Source organism: Falco peregrinus, chromosome 1, assembly GCF_023634155.1.
Source record: "Falco peregrinus isolate bFalPer1 chromosome 1, bFalPer1.pri, whole genome shotgun sequence".
In the NCBI taxonomy this organism is placed as follows: Eukaryota; Metazoa; Chordata; class Aves; order Falconiformes; family Falconidae; genus Falco; species Falco peregrinus.
This window is the reverse complement of record NC_073721.1, coordinates 108,144,419-108,164,012: the sequence shown is the minus strand read 5'-3', so window position 1 is coordinate 108,164,012 and position 19,594 is coordinate 108,144,419. Positions and strand designations below refer to the sequence as shown.

Below are 19,594 nucleotides of genomic sequence, written 5' to 3'. Positions count from 1 at the left end.
TAGCCTGTATACCGCTGAATAAGGTGTAACAATCACAGATACATTTTTTCTAATATGGTTAAGATGTTTGTAGAGTATAACTTTATTCCAAATTAAAGGGTGCTAATGTAGTGCACCCCTCCTCCTTTTTTATATAGCACTTAAAAAAATTAAAAAAAGTAAAAACCCCAATCCCAATTGGAATACTGATTGTTGAGGGAAGACATATGCACCTGTACAGATGGATTTGAGAGTGTTTCCTCATGGTTCGGTGTAACTGTCTGACCTGGAAGTTCTTAACTCCCAAGTCTGTTTTAAGGGCCAAGTTCCAGCGCTGTGTAAAGTGCTTTGAATTGAGAAGGGATTTGCTATGGATCTTGGTCTCTTGTTTCTAGTCTGCTTCTAAGCCTTGTGCCTTCATGTCAGTACCACATCTGAAAGGAGTCACATGCATTTTCTTTACAGATGAAGCCAAACTGTCTACCTTTAATTTAGATTATGAGCAGTTCAGGACAGTGACTATGCTTTTGCCGAGTTCCATGGTGCCTGTCTTATTAAGACTCCTGACTAATGCCTGAAGCTCCCAGCCTAATTTAACTTATTAATAGTAAGGGACAGATGGTAACTGCTTCAAGATCTGAATTGAGGAATACCTAGAGAGCCAAGCTTTAATGCAGGTATCTACCAAGCCAGCCTCAGAGAAATACAGAATGCAGTCTTCAGCAACCTTTAAAAAAAAATTGCTTGTGTAATCCCTCAGAACAGAGCAACTGTAGGTCACAAATATTGTACTGACTTCTGTGTTTAATCTTAAGTGGGAGTCACTTCCATGTTATTTGAGTTCTTTGTGGGAGGAGATGTTTGTGCAGAAGATAAACTACACATTTCTAATGTGATGCAATTGGGACAAAGTTCTGCCTAAAAGTTTAAGCAAACAAATGAGCCATCTTTTCCTATTCCCTGATATCAAAGATGAAAAATTTTAGTGGAAGCTATGTTTTTGGTGTTGTGCAGAGTTGGTGGACTTGTTTGCTGCCTTTGTACAGAACATATAAACCTGGTGTGAACTTCTCAGAATGAGCACTACTTCAGCAGAATTTTGACACTCGACAGGCAAGCAGTGCAGGTATTTAAAATACCCGAGTGTGACATTGTAATTGCCTGGTATAGGGTGGAAAGTAAGAATGATAGTTTACATCATAAAGCTTTGACCTACTGGTTGAGATCCAGTTCTGTCCACAGATGATAACATAGTGAAAGTAAAAACTTTTTTTTCGAAGTGAGAGATTTCTGCTAGGATTTTAATGCCAAGATGACTTTCACGTTCCTGGCAAGGAAAGTGTATGGTAGTTGTTTGTTCGTGCAGTGCTTAATCTGTGTTTAAGTGCATGAATGGTTTTGGTTTCTCTTTCCTTCTGGTTAATTTTTTACCTTTCAGTTTGTGTAACTCAGGAAAATAAAATTGTATCAGGTTAAACTGGTGGTACGTTTAGCCCATTTTTAACTGATGATGGCTATTTAAGGTCTTCTGTTTGGCAGTGCCGAATGTTGGTTTTCTTGATAACATTTTGGTCAAATTAGATGCACCTCTTCCACTTTCCTAACTTGAAATGTAAGCCAGAACAGCTCTACCTTGCTGCCTGCTATCTGTTGGAGGATTACCATCTCTGTTGTGGGAACACATCAGCTTTAGAAATAGAAAAATTTGGTTTTGGTTTTCCAAAACCAGAAACCTGAGACATGTGAGGAAATGTATTTCTGAAGTAAAGGAGTAATTGCAGCAATTGAAGAAAACAATTCTGGAGGCTTTACTAAAGAGTTTGAAGTCATTACTTCAAATAGTATTCTGTGGAATGTGCATTTTTTCCAGTGAACTTAGTTAGATTCTTAGTTTCAAACGTTCCTTGGATTGGGCCTATGAAGTGAAATACAACTATTTGTAATAATGAATTCAGATCCAGAAAACAATTCTTTAAGCAGTGTTAGCTAGTTTATTTTTTGTCTGATTTAAGTAAGAAAGGTGAAAGCTAATGGTGGAAAATTATAGAAGCTCTTCTAAAGAGCTAAGCTAGTTACTCATCTCCTGATTAAAAATTGTGACCCCCTCCTTGCTTTTTTCATTTTAATTATCATGTAATTTGATAAAGAAACTTCTTTCGCTTTTGCCAGCATGGTTTTCTCTGATAGTCTTTGATCCCAACAGTTTGATGTGTACCATGGTTTGTAGCTTGTGAACCTATTTTTGAGTGTTGCTAGAAGTCCTGCGTTGCCTGCTCAGGGGATGCTGCCCTGGAGCAGCTTCCGTGCACGCTTGTTACCCAAGTTCCTTTTTCTGAGGTGTGACGCCACACAAGGAAGGCTGCTGCTTAAGCTTTCCCACAATAAAAACCAGTATAAATTACATGTATGCTAGGGTTTGATCCTCTTCTTTGTCCTTCCCTCCCTCGGCCTTGACACACCCTCATGTTTTTGGTGCCTTGTTTTTCCTCCGTAACTGTCTTGACTGACTGCTCCAAGCAGCAGTTATTTTCAGTACGTAGAAAAGTTAGGTGTCACCATACCCTTTTGTGTTTTGGGGATAACTTAAGTCATCTTTTATGGTTGTTTTCTGCCCTTGCGGAATTGCACTTAGCATTTAATTTTCTTTTCTCATTAGGCTGGGTTTTTGAAAGTCTAGTGCTCTTTCTGTAAATTCTGTGCTAATGGATAGATGTTAACAATTCTACTTCATTCAAATCTAAGTGTTCTATGTTGTAGCATCCCTCCTTCAATGACATGAGCCAGATTGGAATTCCTGTCAAAATTTGAGGGTTCCATGTCGGTTTAGTTGTATTTCCAAAATTGCTATTGTTTATAAAGATGCATGTACTTTTTCTTGACTTGATTAATGGAAATTTTGCTCTGCTTGCCTGTTTTACTGTGTCCTGCTTACATGGGTTACTTACTGAGATTTTCTTTCTAATCTGAATTTACAGACTTTGCTACTGGGTTGGGGTAGGAGTTAGAACGATATCCCATTTCTGTGACTCTACCCAGGGGTGGTGTTTCATCATTTTCTAGCATCTACTGTTTTCCCCCCTTTAATCCCTTTAGTTTAAAACATCCATGTTTGTTTAATTTTTCTAGGCTTAGAAAGCAGCTAAAAACTTCTGACACCTGACACTGTGAAGCACAGCACTGCATTACATTTTACCCTTTCAGCTTCTTGTGCCAGACTGAAAGAGTAAAATCCTTATGGGTAAAGCCTTTACCAGCACTGCAACATAGGAATGCATATTGTAAATGGTATATGTTATCGTGCGTTGCACAGTAACTTACTCTGTGTGCTTCTTATCAGATTGCCAGGCTTTCTTGCAGTATCTTCTTTAAAATGACTTCTTGTATAACAAGTTTTATGAAACAGGAGTGAAGTACTACGGCTTTTTTCCTGCGCGTTCGGTGGACTGTCCTATTAAAAGCCAAAAGAGAAGTGTTTAAACTTTACCAGTGTTTTTGCTACTAATGCTTCTGATATTCTGGTATTACATTTCAAAATCAAGTAAACCTCATGTGAATACAAATAAATTTTTAAATTTTTCATGGAGTATAACAGATAAATGTGTAGCCTGTGACTAAAACCCAAGCCAGAAGAAGGCTAATGTGCTTTAGTGTCGATAGCTCTTCAGTCTGTTAGCTTAGTCCCTAACACAGGTTAATGAACATGGCTGGCTGTTGTGTATAACTGTGCTGCTAAGGTGGAGTCAGCAGAGCTACTGCTAATGCTCAGGATGTGTTATACAACTGTAATATCAGAGACAATTAATTTGACACTTTTTTTTTTTTTTTTTTTTTTTATCTTTTATAGTGTGCCGGTCAAATAAAAGTCCGTGGGTCTGTCTGACATGCTCAAGTGTCCATTGTGGAAGGTGGGTACAAAGTGTTAGTATGCAAATCTTTTAATCAGACCTTTACCTTTTTCCTTGTTTGCTTGACTCTGAGGCAGTTTCCTGAATGCCTTATAATTCCCTGAAATAAACCTTTCATGATCTCGTTTAACATTGTATGTTTAATACTAAACACACTTCTTTGCTGCCTTGTGAGAGTCCCGCGATTATAATCAACATAATTCTTTTTCTGAAAGAAAAGTATACGGTGAATGTGATTGCTCAGCTCAAAGAGTGCCTGGAGAACTCCTAATTCAGGGGTTTGTTGTAAAGTTCCATTGCGTGAAAGGTTTTTTCTATTGTAATAAGATGAAACCAGTAATAATTCTTGGAAACCCACAAATCCAAAGTTGGCACAGCTTATTTTAAGAAAAACAGCAACTGTCTAGCTTAGACAGAAAATACCTTAAATGTACTGTAGTGTAGTTTTGGAACAAAAAAAAAAATTGCCATAACATTTAAGAACTAGCTACCATTGGAATTCCTTCAGAATACATCTGGTTTTTGTCTGTAGTAGTTGAAGTACACCAAAAGAATTTGTAGAGGAATGATGGAGTCAATGTTTATTCTTTGTCAGGATAATTGTAGAAAATTTGCTGCTACATAAACGTTTGAGATGCACATATTTATGAGGATGCAGTTAGTGTTGACATTTGGACAGTATCTGAGATGTGAACATGTTTTCATCTGTAGGGTAGTGTCTGTGCTGATGTGCTTCTATTCTGGAAAAGCATCATTAACCTTGGTGACTTTGTCTTTTAAAGTGGATTCAATGAACTCCAGGTTTTGTTTCTTTGATCTGGGTAACAGTAACTGCCACAGTTTTAATAATGTCTCTTACTCAGAGTTTTCAGCACAAGCCCCTTTCTTTTTCTCTATTTATGTATTAATTTATTTTGTAAATGTATACTTGGTGAGAGCTAAGAGAGGGGGAGCTACTTCTTGTTAGTGTGATGGTGTGAAATAAATAGTTTGGAATATTTTACTTGTTACTAATTTAAAAAAAAATATGGTTACTGTCCACTTATGACCTTTCTTGCGTGCAGTTAGTAGACATTGAGTGAATTACTTAGGCAGTTTGCTTTGACTTTCTGAACTGCTCCCATCCATCAGGAGTAGAAAATAATTGAATTAGAAGAATGTAATATACCTTGCAATGGGAGCACTTTTGATCGTGAAAGCACACAGCATATTCTTCTGTTCAGGTAATGTTTGAAATCAAAGGAAAATAAATAGAGCTTTTCAGATCTTTGCTTGAAGTTCATCCTCCAGGTTAGTCACTGGGAGCATTACTGACTGTGTTACAGCAGCAGAGCATTTCTGTGGGAGCGTAGCTTTATAAACCTGGCATTTACACCGTTAGGCACAAAACCAAACTCCTGCAAGCACAACTGTCGTATTCTGGTTGTGACAGAATTGCTGCAGGATTGTGCCAGCACAGCAATGTTGATAACTAGCACAGCTGCGTTAGCAGAATTGTTTACACCTGCATGTGAGAACAAGTGTAGAATACAAAGACCTTCATGTGGAGCATGTGTGGACTTCCTATCTGTTCGTGTGGCTGAGCTCAGCAAGCAAGAAATGGGGAAGGAGGGAATTCACCAGAGGTCTGGCCATGCACTTCTAAGTATTAATGATTTTTCAGCTGATACTTAGGGCTCTTGCATTTGTAATGACACTTTTTGTTTTAATTAAAGATACTTAATTTTCTAGATCTCAAATTTTGAGTGTGAAAATACTCATTGTGTCAGCAAAAGAGCTGTAGGTTTTAAATTTTTTTTTTCGGTTAATGTGGCCCCAAGCCCTAGAGCCTTTCATTTTCATGAACTTTAGAAAACATAGAATGCGCTAACGCTAAATCCTGCTGCAGAGTGGGAAAGCTTTAAGTGCATGTGCTTTCATATGGGGGTCAGCACACTGTTAATCACAAACATGATGAGTGCTGGATGGTAAAGAAAGTAGAGCTGTAAGAAAAGTATATGGGAAAGCAATAAGGAGAAGAACCACGTTACAGGTATGGAAAAAGGGAGCTAATGATTTTCTTGGTCGTGAAGGTGCGTCAGTCATTAAGGGCCCAGGTCCTGGGGTTTGGTACGAGGATGCCAGTTTGTGGTTGCTATGAAGGAGATGGAGAGATTAATTTGGACAACACGGGTGAGTAAAGGGATAAAAAAATCAGAAAATTGAACCAATGTTTTCACACAGGTCAATTGCCTATTTTAATGCCTGTATAAACATTGGATACTTATTAGGCTGCCTTTTTTCTTCTGTTTTCAATGAATGCTTGTTAAGTAACTGTTTAAAAGAATAATACTTTTTTTTTTGTTTTTAATTTATTTTAGATATGTGAATGGCCATGCAAAAAAGCATTATGAAGATGCACAGATTCCTATGACCAATCACAAGAAAACAGAAAAACAAGAGAAAGTTCAGCATACTGTGTGTATGGATTGCAGTAGTTACAGTACATACTGGTAAGGGTTTAAATGCTGTAAGTTGACAACTTTTTACGTACTAGAAGGTGAAAGCTTCAGACTGTTGTAGACCATTGTATTGCATGCATTTTTGAGCGTTTAACCTCCTGATTTCCAGACCTAGCTGTTTAAAAATAGTTACAAAATAACCTTTTGCTTTTGCATGCATACGTAGCACTGGTTGAGGCTAAACTTCGGCATTTCAAATGACCTAGCAGAAACACTCTGAAATAAATGTTATTTATGTGGTTTGGAGTTGCTTCTGTTTGCTTTGAAGTGTATTGAGAAACTAACCTTTTAATTGCAAAAGCTGCTGTTTGGTTGTAATTACTCCTTCCATCAAATTGGTGAGTCTTTTGCATACCCTTTATTTGTCAGAATATCAGGAGGTAATAATCAGGAGGAACCTGTCGTTCCTGCTGAAGAGATGTGAACTTGAGGGACGTGTGTGTGGTGTTTAGGGTTTTTTTCTGATACCAGCTTTTTTTTCTTCACTCTGAAAGAAAGTCTGCTTTCTTTTGGAGATTTGGTGCAACGTGTATGAGTTTGAGAAAGTGATGGATCCTGTTGGGAAGCAGCGTCAAATCTCTGGCAAGATTAAGTAGCAGAATCGCAGAAGTGTTTTGTTTCTAACAGAAGCATGGCCTGGGCTCGTATATTCTATAGTTTCTTAAGAGTGAGATATGAGCACTGTTTAGGGAGATGGAATAGTTACTCTGGTAGTGTCAGGTTCCCTATCTTCCCTGTTCCTCCAAGAGCAAAGACTGGAAGTTATTGAAAGCAATGCTTGTGTGTGTTCAGTGGCTTCCATCCTCTGCACCCCTAAGCAAACCTGTTGACACCTGCTTCCCCATCTCCTGTTGGCTCCATGTTTTCCCATGAATGTTGTTAGTTCTGTGGTGTGGCAGTGCAGATTTGAACAGTGCAAATCTCCTGGAAATCTGCATTATGGTCTTGTAAAATTACTGAGTAAATAGCTCCACTGATAGGTATTTTTTTGAAATAATTTGGTTTCTTTTGTGTACTTCATCAGGGAAAAATCTGTTTGCTGAAGTTTGGGTATCCAGCTCTATGAGGAATACTTCTGTAACAAATATCTTTATCCTCTGCAAGTAAAGTACAGTTAAGTGGTCTCACCTGAAGAAATTTTGTTAGGAGCAACTAAAAAATTATTCAGATGGTGCATGGAGCTGCACAGACACTAAGCACAGAAGAAAGGTTTGAGTAGCTTTGTGATGTATGGGGATTTTGCTTCTATTTACATTTTATTTAAATTACCAGCATTTTCATCTGCTCCTATGTGAAAACATTAAGAAACATAACTTTTTCCCAGGTGGTATGTATGCACAGGTTACCAGCAGTGGAACAGCCATGGGAAGCTAATTCCACTTTCCCAATTAATGTTGGTAACAACTGAGTTCAATGTTGTGGCTTTTTGGTTTTGTGGGGTTTTTTGTTTTTGTGGGTTTTTTTTTGTTTGAAGTATGACCTGTCTTCTAGTCACTCTGAAGGTAATAATATGTGGAGGAAGTTTAAGCAGGGTATTTGAAGTCTTTATTATAAAATCTCCATTTACATTTTTAAGACTTGCTGAGGCTTGATACCAGCAAGTCAGAGCACCCTGCTGACCTTATCCAAAACTGAATGTGGGCATTGCAAAACAATGGCAGCCAAGCAGAGACTGTGGGATCTGTTAGTGAAAGAAACTGTGCTTGTGAGGAGCAGGTAGGCATGCACTCGGGAAGCTCACTGGTGTTTCACAGCATATTTGTGGTAAGACAGATGAGAAGCAGTTTGGCATGTGCTATCTTTTCTGCTGTAATTGAAGTAGAAGGCTGAGTCATCTATGGATGAACTGGAACTAATTGTAGAGCTTTGCCTTGGGGAGTTCCTGTTGCATATAATTCACTAGCAAATTATAACTCTCCTACGTTAATATGAAGCTGAACAAGTTTCAAAAGCAATGTATCTTTGCTTTCATTTAGGATATTTCAGTGTTTTCTCACCTGATAATCAGGAAAAGATTGTTTTTGTAACAGGTTTTGTTATTGCACCTGTTGTTTTTCAGTGGAAATGAGTTTAAGATGTGTAAAGATGAAGCAGAAAGCATTCAGACCAGCTTCTGCCCCTTTGTTTCAGAGTACTGTAGGGATTGCTATCAAATAGTGCTTGCCAGTTAAAGCAAATAGTTGAGTGAATTCAAGTCATAACTAGCTACTGTGGCGACTGAATTTCAAAATGTTGTGTTAGCTTCTTCGGTGCAGACATGAATCCAGTAGACGGTGCTATGTTTATGCAATGATGTTTCTTTTAAGTGAACTTTTATTTGAAGACTAATATTTTATGCTAGCGATGTGGGCATCCTCAATAATTTGGAAGTCAAGAAAATACCATCCCAAGACTTAATTGAATTCTACTTCTACAGTGAAAATAATGGAGGTATTTTGATGTGGTGCTGGCTTTTATATGTTTATTTGCAATTTTGTTTGCCATGCGGAGCTGAGTAGAATACTCTTGTTCCATTTTTATCCTATGGATCCCAATTTACTGTGTTCCCTTAGCATGCATGATAGTAGTGGTGAACAAGCTTGTATGGGCTCTTTCCTAAGCAGAAAGCATTTAATCCTCTGCTTTTCTTTGTCCATGTCATAAACTTTCATGCAGTCATGAGAGCACAGGCCGGGGTTTGCCTCAGCTATTCTTGTCAGTCCAAGGGGAAGAAATATTATGTGACTGTTGAAGCTACCATGGTTTATTGAATTTTGTTTCTAGTTCACATGCAATCCTGCTGTAAACCAGAACCAGATCAAGCAGTCTCCTGTAACTGCATTTCAGCTTGGACGTCTAGGTGTGTATGTCGTCTTTTAGGTGGTCACAAGCTTTCAACATAGCTTTGAAAGGAAAATATTTCAGTTCTGGTGGAAGGGTGGTTAATTTTGATATTTTTTTTTAGTCTGAGATGACATTTTTATTGTATTTATGATTTTGGTAATGTTTTGAAAAATACAGACATGTTGGAGGTATCATTAAGTATTGGGCAACTAGGCATTTGCTTTCCAGGGGGTTTTGATCTTTTTCTATGTCCTCCTGTTTGCCTGTTCAGCTTTCACAGTGGAGAAGTTGAGTAGATGTTGATCTCTTACTTGTTATGAGAGTACAACTCTCTTCTTGGTTCTTTGGTCACTTTTGAGACAGTAGATGCAATACTAGATCTTCAGGCTGACTTATATTTGAGACCGTAAGCACTGAGAAAAAACAAGACTCCTGAATTCCACTTTTTGGAGATAATCAGCACAAAGAGTTCACAAGAAGTACAGATCTCTTTTCAGACTGTTGCACAGTGCTTTCTCCTGCTGTGTCAGTGGTGGTTTTTCTGTGCACGACAAGTAAAATGATATGTGTAAGAAGCCTGCTTTCAGAAATAAGTTTCCTGAAAGAGGACTCTTGTAAATTTGTTTTCTTGGTTAGCACAGAAGTAGAAAAGCTGCCCTGTTAATGTATTTGCATAATAGGTTTCCCATGTTCATTTAATCCCAACACAATTTGCAGGTCAGGTTTCTGACCCATTAGCCTCCTTGTTATCACTTAAAGGGACATGGTTGTGCTCATGTCCGTGTCTCCCCGGCCCCCTCCCCCGGGCTGATGTTAAAATAACTTCAACTTTTACTGTTAAAAAAGGACTTTAAAAAAATCCTTTCTTAGTCTTTTGTGATGGTGGTTCTGTTTATAAAACAGGCTTATGGTGCTAGCACATGAGCATCCAAAGGTAAGATTGCTCTGGGACCGTTATTTTGCATTCCGCCAGTCAGTGGAAACTGAAGAAGGTAAAAAGCCTTTTATCAAGACAGTAAAACTCGAGTTCTTAGTGTACTCATATAAGGTGTTAGCACAACTAAGGAAATGGGTTTTCTTAATTTTTCCTGTCCTGTAATTCTTCAGATCTGGGATTTTAAACGTGGCATGAAGCTCTGTAACTTACTGAGACGGCCAGCACTAAGCGTAAGTGCTCCCCAGAGCAGTGCATACATTCACTGGCTTGCTGCCATTTCAGCAGCAAAGCAGGCCAGAAAAGACCAGCCCTTGGAGGTAGCAGAGGTGCTAAAAATAGAAAGTGTATAGAGAAGAAAATACATATAAGGGACCCTCCACGAGGTACAGAATTCTCTCTGCTAAAAGCATATTGTGGAACTTCTGTATGCAAAAAGGTGTATTGTTGATTGGTGATAATCCTGAGGATCATGAATTAAACATCCTTTGAACATCGGCTGCACATATAGGAAGTAATGTATTAGCAGTTTACCTTTAAGGTCTGGGCTTAGCAAATTTTAAGCTATTAAAGCATAAACTACTTTCTATGCTGTTTAAATCATTTATGCAAAATAGATCGGTACTAGTGCTGCTGTTTCTCGTAGTTGTGCTGAATCCTCCATGTTGCAAGGGAGGTGGTTTAAAAAAACCTGCCCATTAAAAAGAGAAATAGAAGAAGCTTGTCTTATTTTTAAGTGAGTCTTGAACTTACTTTTCCACTGTTGCAAGGACCCTGATGTTTAATGATGTATTTGGTTTTATTCCTCATCTCGGGGAAAGTGCTAACTTGCAGTTTTAAATAAAGATGTAACTGGTGTGTGAGATCAGACTAAAAATAAGTTTAACATGATCTTTAGGGCGTCGGAGCAAGTACTGAATCATCGTTCAGCAGTACGTTGGCTTAGAGGCTTTCAGTGAGCTTGCATCTGCTTTCATTCCCCATTTATAAACGTAGGTAGCTACACAACTACAGTAACAACGTACTTGTGGTAGTGTAACAGAGCGTGTGGGCAGGCTTGGTGCTGGGGGGGAGTGGGACTGTGCTGATCCACCTGCACCATGCTTACCGGTGCTTGGCTCTGGTGGCTGTCCCTGAGCTGCGGTGTCCGGCCAGAGCGACAGAGGCGGGGACGCTTCGTTAGGTGATTGTAGGTGGCTGATGTAGCTGAACAGGGCTACTTAAAACATGGCTGAAAAATAAACATGTTTATTAAATTAATAAACAAATTTATATTATTGGGACTTCTTCCCAAACTAACTAGGTCTGTGGCAATCTTTTTGAGAGGAAAAAAAAAAAAAAAAAAGCTACTGCCAGCAATAGAATTATCTTAGTAATTTCTAGATCTTGCGTAAGTATCCATAACTGCTGTGTTCAGTGTTTGGAAATCTTGAGAGTTGTATTACTTTCTCTTCTCAGAGGCAAAAATCAACAGAGATCCTGGACAGACTGGTCTTACAGACTCCTGTCGGTGGCAAGGGCCTTTATTTCTCAACTCTTTAGTCTCTTCAAGAATCCAGTGTTTGTGTTAACATTAGCAATACTGTTGCCTTTGAACTACACCATAGATTTATGCAACAGAGAAGGTTGTGAATTCCTGTTGTGCCTGCAGTCGATAGCTTCATTACCTTGTGAAGCAGGATTTGGCCCAGCAAAGGGGTAACCTGCGGTGGTGAGGATGTGCTTCATCTTGGAGTCAGTTCTGTGCCCCAAAAGGAAGGGAGAGAAATAGTTACTGTTCTGATATTAAACATACCCAGAGTTAGTCAGTTGTCTTCCCAGGAAGCATTCAGTTGTCTGCCAGAACGTGAAGCTGCAGTTGATGCTCACGGTAAGCCCAGGGCTGACAGGTACGTTCAGAGCAGTTACCTCTGTGGGATGTGGGGGAAGGGAAGCTGTGACAAGTCTCTGCTCCCTTTTTGTCACAGTGCTCTCAAAAGAGCTGGTGCAAGTGTTAAGCCTTGTCTTACCTTCCTGTTTCTCACACCAGGATATGGGTTAGCTAGTTGTTGAGCTAGCTTTTGGCTAACCCTGCAGGGGTGCTGTGAAATGTCACCTGCCGTTCCTGCGCGCAGCAGAAGGGCTGCCTTGGCTGGCTGCCTCCTTTGGAGAGACCGTGAGGATGCAATTCTTGGTTTACCAACGTGCAGGTGTGGATTCTGCAGGGCTGGGCCTCCTTACTGACTGCAGCATTTCTTTCCAGCGGTTTTAAGAGATATTTGTCCTTCCTTCCCTTCCGCTTTCTGTTAAAGCCACCCCTGTATACAGACATCCCCTTTCCTTGGCAGTGGAAGAAAGAGCGTGGATAAGAGGGTCCACATCACTCTGGGATCTCTGTTCCCTCCGTGTTGAGAGCAAGAAATGCAAGGGATTTAAAATACAGCTCGCAGCAGAAGTTAATGCTGTCTTGCAACAGTGTTCTCCTTGTGACAGTTTTCTTTGCTACTTTCTCCTTTCACTTCCTCAAATTGACACCTGCACTGTGGTATTACCACCACCTACTCAGGAAAACAGTGAAATAAGGGGTGGGGTTTTTTCAGCATTCCTTAAAGGACCCTCAGCCACCCCCTTAGAAGCGGTCTGTAACCTTTGCCTTTGCACTGTATGAGGCATTACGAGGTCACAGTTTGAATATTAAATTATAATGAACATCTTTGCTTCTTGGGAAATAGGAGGTCTTTGTAGAGCATTATAGGATCGTAGACTTTTGTAACCCTTCTGTTGAGAGGCCGTTTTGATTTGGCTTTACATTTGCCTTGAGGCGGTGTGGGGATCAGCTTCTCTATCTTTTTCAGCTAAGTTAAGTTACTTTTGGACACTTGCCCTGAAAAAGCTGAAAATACTAGCTCAGGTTTTGTCAGAGTTTCTGTATATATGAAAACTATGAGACATTGGGTGATATTTGTGGTTAAAGCATTAAGTGCAAGTTGCTGCAGACTTCTGGTGTGACTTTGGACAAATCACAGAACTTCTCAGTTAACGTTCCCTGGTCTTTTTTCTGTAGTAGAAACTTTTACAGTATGTGTGTATCTGTTCAGCACCTCAGGCTTTAGTGATAGCTTTACAGTATTAAAATACATTGATTTATGCTATACATTCATAAATACTTTGTATTCTGTTTACCTGTTGTCAGTTAATCTTTTATGATAAATCTTCTAGATTGTCTACTGATGCTGCTTCTGGTTACACCCTATGTTTGAATTTTTGTTGAACTGGAATTCTGCTTTGGGACAAGCAGTAGATTGTGCTTCTGATTTCTAATGAAGAACTGAGCTAGAAGAAAAAACATGTAATAAGATGGTGCCTAAACCTTCTCCTGCTGTTGGGTAGTTTTCAGTGAGGACCAAGCTCAGTATATAGGTGTTGTGCTCTCCTGTTCCCTTCGTAGTCTTCCACTGAGTCACTTCAGTGCTTCCTGCACTTTGGCTTGCATGGCTGTTTTTGGAGTACTTCACTGAAATCCTTTGCACATCCTGATAAATGTTTTTCTTGCAGTTATCGCTGTGATGATTTCGTAGTCAATGATACCAAGCTGGGTCTGGTACAGAAGGTCAGAGAGCACCTACAGAACTTGGAAAAGTAAGTAGTTTGTTTACATCCAGACTGCTTTGGGTAGACCAGTAATACTGCATCATTTAAGTGGTATTTCTGTTTTATATGTATTTACATATTTAATACGTATGTACATTTTGTTCCTTGTATGCATGTGATACTAGGTATGTTTACGTATCCTTTTCATCTCCGAGAAGCAGAGGTGCAGAGTGAAAGGATTTGACTGATCTTGTACGTTTTGTTTCTTATACAGTGATACAGGAATATAGATATAAATTAACTTGCTTGCTGCCAAGCCAAAAATTACTGTCTTTCCCATATAAATGGGAGAGAATTTCCAAAACCAGAATAAATTTCTGGAACAAGTATATTGAAGTGAAAATTGAAAATGCAGGTGGAAGTAAGTCTTCATGTTGATCGTGTAGTTTGGTTTCCAAACAAAAAGATAAAGAAGGCTTATGAATTTGGAATTGTACAGAAGAGACGTGGTTTTGCTCTGCCTTTGGCACTGTTCACTGAAAGGGAGGTGCTGCAGCCCTTGTGATGCAGGTACTGTGGCCACTGCTAGATAGCAAATAGTCTTTTCCCGGTTTGCTTGGAAACCTTGTATAATACCAAACAGAAGCACACGTGTGCACAGTGCTTCCAGGTAACATGCCAGTGCTCAAGAGTTCAAATAGGTCCTCCTAAGAAAGCTCTCTGATTTTGGGAAATCTCTGGATCCTCTCTGCGGTAAGTGTGTGTTGTGGGTTAACCCCAGCTGGCAACTCGGCCCCACTGCGCTGGTGGGCAGGGGGTGGGAAGAGAGAAGGTGGGAAAGCTGGTGGGTTGGAACAAAGATGGTTTAACAGGTAAAGCAGAAGCGGTGCAGGGACAAAGCAGCCCAAGGGATTCACTCACCGCCCCGCGTGCGGGCAGGGTTCGGCCGTGGCCAGGGCTGCAGGGCTCCATCGCTGCTTGGGAAGGCCAGCGCTGTCACTCCGAACCTCCCCCCCTCCTCCTGCCCCCGGCTTGTACGGCATGGTACAGCATGGCATGGTACGGCATGGCATGGTACGGGGCACCCCCTGGGCTGCCGTGCCCCCTCCCCACTGCTTGTGCCCCCCAGCCTGCCCACGGTGGGGTGAGGTGAGCAGCGGCCAGGCTGTGGCTCGGGGTGAGCTGCTCGGCACAGACACTCCCCCCCCCTCCCCAGCCCCTGGCTGCGCAGGGAATAACTGTCCCAGCCAAACCAGCACTGTGGGTCACTTACTCTGTAGGTAACTTAACTTTTTCGTTATTTTCTATCCTCTTTTTGATGGGTTTCTCTGGTATGTAATGAGATGTAAAGATGTTTAAGCATAATGAGAAGTGCCCATTAGTATTTCAGAAACATCCAGGAGATCCAACTCTTTGAGAGATAAATGATACTGTGGAGGCTTCCATTGTGTGTGATGACAGTTTTTGAATGTTTGGAGGGCTTTTTAATTAAAAAATAAATAATAAAAAAAAAAGCACTGCCACACACCCTGAAATCTGCCACAAGTTGTGATTTTGCTGTTACATTAGAGGGAAATCATAAACTGGTAGAATTGAGGGGCTAGTAATTACCAGTGATGTGGAAAAGAATAATTAACTGTTGTTGTAACTTTGTATTAGTATTACACTTAAATATTACTTACGTTTTAAGTAAGAGAAGTCAGCTGTAATACACAAGTGCTAGCACTAGACATATTTTTGATTTCTGGTAACCCTACTTTGTGCTGATTTTTTGAAGTTATCTTTCTAAAAGCTTAGATGATTCTTCTGACAGGAGTATTTAATGGAAAATTCTGTATTAAATATTCCATGATTAAGGAAAAATGTCAATATTTTAGATGAAAAGTAGCATGCTAATAAGGTGACTTTTCAGGGTGTATGCTGTAGCATACGTAACTTAATGGCATTAACTCGGACATTAGTGTTGAAAATACGATGCGCATCTGTGCTCAGAAGGAGGTGCAGTCTGTTTTAGACTATGAAAAGCGTGTGTTGCAATGGGGAAGCTCTTTGCTGTCTTAATGACATCTGATGGCAGATGTAATCGCTGTGTTAAACATTAGGATGATTATCTGTTGTCCATTTCACAGGATATTTTGTGTTTATAGTAAGTAACCCCTTAATTACTTTCCAACAGTTCAGCCTTTACATCAGACAGACATAGGAAAAGAAAACTATTGGAAAACTCATCTCTGAACAGCAAGCTATTAAAAGTAAACGTAAGTATGACAGATTCTGCTACAGTGAGTTTAAGGGTTTTTTCTAAATCTGCTGAGTCTTATAGTTGGCCGGGACTTTAAATACTTAGTTACCCAAATTCTTGCTGTATTTTGTCTTTCTCTTCTCCTGACTGCACACCTAGATATTTTTGATATATTGAAAAGTATGTTTGATGTTCTGCTGCATTTCTGTTGACCTGGACTTTGAGCTTCCTTGCACTTAGGAAGGGTTTCGTATCGAGATGGAGCTTCAGAGCAGTTTGAGCTTGGTGGGATCAGCAAAATTGGAAGGAGCTAGTACCTATTGGGATGAAAACAGGGATAGATACAAGGCTTTCTTCTCCTGAGCAGACAGGGGTGTTTTGTCTCTCTTTTTCTTTGGTGGGTGTGCTTGGTGTTTGTGGTTGGGGTTTTTTGGTGTGGTTTTTTTTTTTTTTTTTTTTTTTTTTGTACTGCAGAAGGCAAAGAAGCAGGTGCCCATTCTTTTGACTAGGGGGATAAAAGAGTAATTGTTAGGAAAGTAAAAAAAAAAAAAAAGACAAAATTTTGAAAGACATCAGTTAAACTTGCTTTCAAAAGGAGCTGTGGACTATTCTGAAAGCTTTTCTTACTCTGATCTCTCACCATCAGATCTGCAGAACAGCACTCAGGAGAGGATGATCCAGCCCTTGTTGGTTGCTGAAGGGCTGCATAGTTTCTTCCAAACAAAGATTGCTTCAAACCAAATGTCTCTTTTTCCACAGTTTGGGTTGAGGGAGTTTCTAATCTTCAGAACTTCCCCTAGATTTTAGGGGGGGAGAGGGGAAATACTGACCCTGCCGTATGCAACTGCTTCATCTTCCCCCTGGGCAGAGGGAGTGGCAGAGCAGAGCTGTTCTCCTTGGCCCGGGGGCTGCAGGGCAGCTCTACTCAAAGGGAGCTGAAGCAGTCGCTGTCATCAGCTCTGAGGAGCAATTACCTGATTGCAAAGAGAAGGATTTCTCAAGAGGAGTATGAATAGAAATAAGGGGGTGGGGTGAGAGCAAAACAGTCTGTTCCTGTTTTGCAAAGTCTGTAGCAGTGTGGTTACTTTAAAAATGCACTACCTACGGTCAGTTTAGGGTCCTCTGAATGTGCCGTCCTGATCTTGGGGTGATTGAGGGAGCCTGTGACAAATAGTGGGTTTTTTTGCTGTGGCAACACACAGCATCATTGTCTGGAAAAACTCAAAGCCAGAGAAAACTAGAAGGAAAATTCTGGACAACATTTAGATACAGAGAAGACAGAATTAGAAAGCATGAACTTAAATGCTGCTTTTATTCTTAGTCTGTGCTGTTTTCTTTTCTCAGTTTTATTAATACTTGAATATCGCCCGTGGCAACAGATGATCTTTTTATTGTTGGCACGTTGGATCCTTATCTAGAAAAGACAGGGCGCTGCTGTTTGCATTAGTAACTGTGCTGTCTCACCCTGGGCAAGAGTGAGAAAAGAATATGCTAAGGATGCTGTGATGTTTGTACTTTAAAGTTTTCTTCCTTTATTGGAAAGCAGGTCTCTCTTTATAAACAATTCTTACGGAATTGTAAATTGCTTATGTAAATGATACTTTTTTATTTTAACAACAGTATCTGCTGTCATTAGTTTTTCACTAAAGGTGACGTTTGTGGTAGATTTGGGGAGGAAAACAAGTTTTATTGGAACGTTGAACACCTTTGGTAACCTGGATTTGTATGCAGTCTTTGGTGTCAAGAAGTATGTTAATTTTGAGATCCTACTACTAAAAGATAGTCTAGCTTCTAAATTCTGTTAGAATAATGAAGAATGCTCTAAAATGTCATGAACTTCCAATGTCATATTTTGTAGACAATTGAATGTGTCCCAAGTGTTGCAGATTCTAGAAGTTGTAAGTGCAACACTGTCCATGTTTCTCTTCCCTCTCCTCCCAGCCCACACTGAAGATCATTTGGCAAAAGCAAGCTCATCTGTGGGTAACATTGCTCTAACCTGTTGAGACTTCTAGACTGTGAATGATTTATGTTTTGCTTCTCTGCATTCAACACATCACTTCTGTTGCACAGTCTTAACTTGGCTGTTTCTTTCCCAAATAAGTGCTGTTGTCTGGCTTTCAAAAACCCCTGGCTACCACAAAACCCCACCAGGACAGCAGGGTAATGCTGGTGACTTAAAACCAAGCTGCAGGCTGCCTTACTGTGCATATTAGACATGAGACTACATGGATAAGGGTTGGTATTTTCAGTTTTCAAAGGCACTTCAGGGGAAATTGCTGTCCTGTCCAGTTCTCACTGAGCGTTATTGGAACATACATACACACAAGTACTTTGCAATGAAAGTTTCATGTCAAGTTGGAGCTTCAAGGCAGTTTGAGTTGGTGAGGTGGTTGCTTTGGCTTTGAGACTGCACTTTTCAAACAGTGAAGTTTGTTATTATTTACATCTATGCCAGTATACCAGCAAACAGCTCTGGGGGGACAAAGTGGGGGAGCAGCAATAAGCCTTTCTTTAATTTACCCGTTCTTGTTTGCAGGGAAGCACCACTGCCCTTTGTGCCACAGGCCTTCGGAACCTGGGGAATACATGTTTCATGAATGCAATCCTTCAGTCGCTCAGGTACTTCCGAAGCTTTCTCCGCGACTGTGAGAGTGGTTGTGTGCTGTAGCATTAGGCAAGTGAATTTGGCAAGTTGCCACTGTACGAGAGTGTACCTGGATTTGCAGGACGGGGGGTGTGCAGGTGCCGTGAAGCTGTGTTTCGCAGTGTGGGACTGCCCGTGATGCAGCGTTCCAGAGGAAGCCTGCCATATCCTCAGTGGAAAGCGAGATTGCCCTGTTATTGCTGAGGCTGTTGAAACCTGTTGATGCTTAGGGTTGCTGTGAAAGCAGAGACAGTGCTTTGAGGGATGGGGTCTCACGAAGGGGCTAGGGGAACGGTTTCTGCAGTGCTGAGATGTTAGACTGCGTTTCATTGCTGCCGAGACTACTGCTGCTCTGTAATTGTCCTTTTGCATTTCCCAATTTGCCTGCTTCACTGGGAGACTGCCACTATAGCAGGACTAATAAAAGCAGGACTCCGTTCTGTTTTCTATCATTCAGGGTTCACCGTCAGGAGTTGAGGCACATACTTTTCATGTTCCTTACTGGGACCGTGGTGGCAGAGGTTAGAATTGATTGGCGGCAGACATGAAGTTAACTTCTCCTCTGCAGATGCAGCCTGCTTTGTTAGGGAATGGCTTCCGATCCCTCAGTCTGTCATGGTGTCTTAGTCAAAGCAGAGCCAAAATGTAGTTATTTCAGGTAGTTGGGATGATGATATTTACAGATCTGTTCAGTCGTTTACAGGAGATGAGTATTTGCTCTATGGTATTTCTTCTCTTTTGTACTGCTATCCTCTATCACTGCATGAAGTTGTGTTTATGCATTTCAAAGAGCCAAGTTCCAGAATACATAATATTCTCTTTATTCTCTGCTCTTTAAGGATTTATTTTTTCCTTTTTCCATAGTAACATTCAACAGTTTTGCTGTTACTTCAAAGAGTTGCCTGCTGTGGAGCTGAGGAACGGGAAGACGGCAGGCAGGCGAACTTACCATACCAGGAGCCAGGGAGATAACAATGTGTAAGCTGCATGTTC

The 19,594-nt window shown here is 40.4% G+C and overlaps 1 protein-coding gene across 6 annotated transcripts in view; it reads left to right on the top strand.

The window, feature by feature from the left end:
* The window catches only part of USP3 (ubiquitin specific peptidase 3), a 50,007-nt gene that overhangs the window by 15,938 nt on the left and 14,475 nt on the right, over nucleotides 1-19,594 (top strand). For 5 of the 6 annotated variants that reach the window (XM_027791411.2, XM_055806477.1, XM_055806492.1 and 2 more), the window contains exons 2-7: nucleotides 3,824-3,884; nucleotides 6,245-6,376; nucleotides 13,677-13,760; nucleotides 15,889-15,970; nucleotides 18,494-18,576; nucleotides 19,466-19,579. In XM_027791411.2, coding sequence (XP_027647212.1) covers nucleotides 3,824-3,884; nucleotides 6,245-6,376; nucleotides 13,677-13,760; nucleotides 15,889-15,970; nucleotides 18,494-18,576; nucleotides 19,466-19,579 — 556 coding nt within the window. Of the gene's footprint in view, nucleotides 1-812; nucleotides 1,106-3,823; nucleotides 3,885-6,244; nucleotides 6,377-13,676; nucleotides 13,761-15,888; nucleotides 15,971-18,493; nucleotides 18,577-19,465; nucleotides 19,580-19,594 lie in introns of those variants that run through there. The other variant, XM_055806500.1, reaches the window with a different exon arrangement.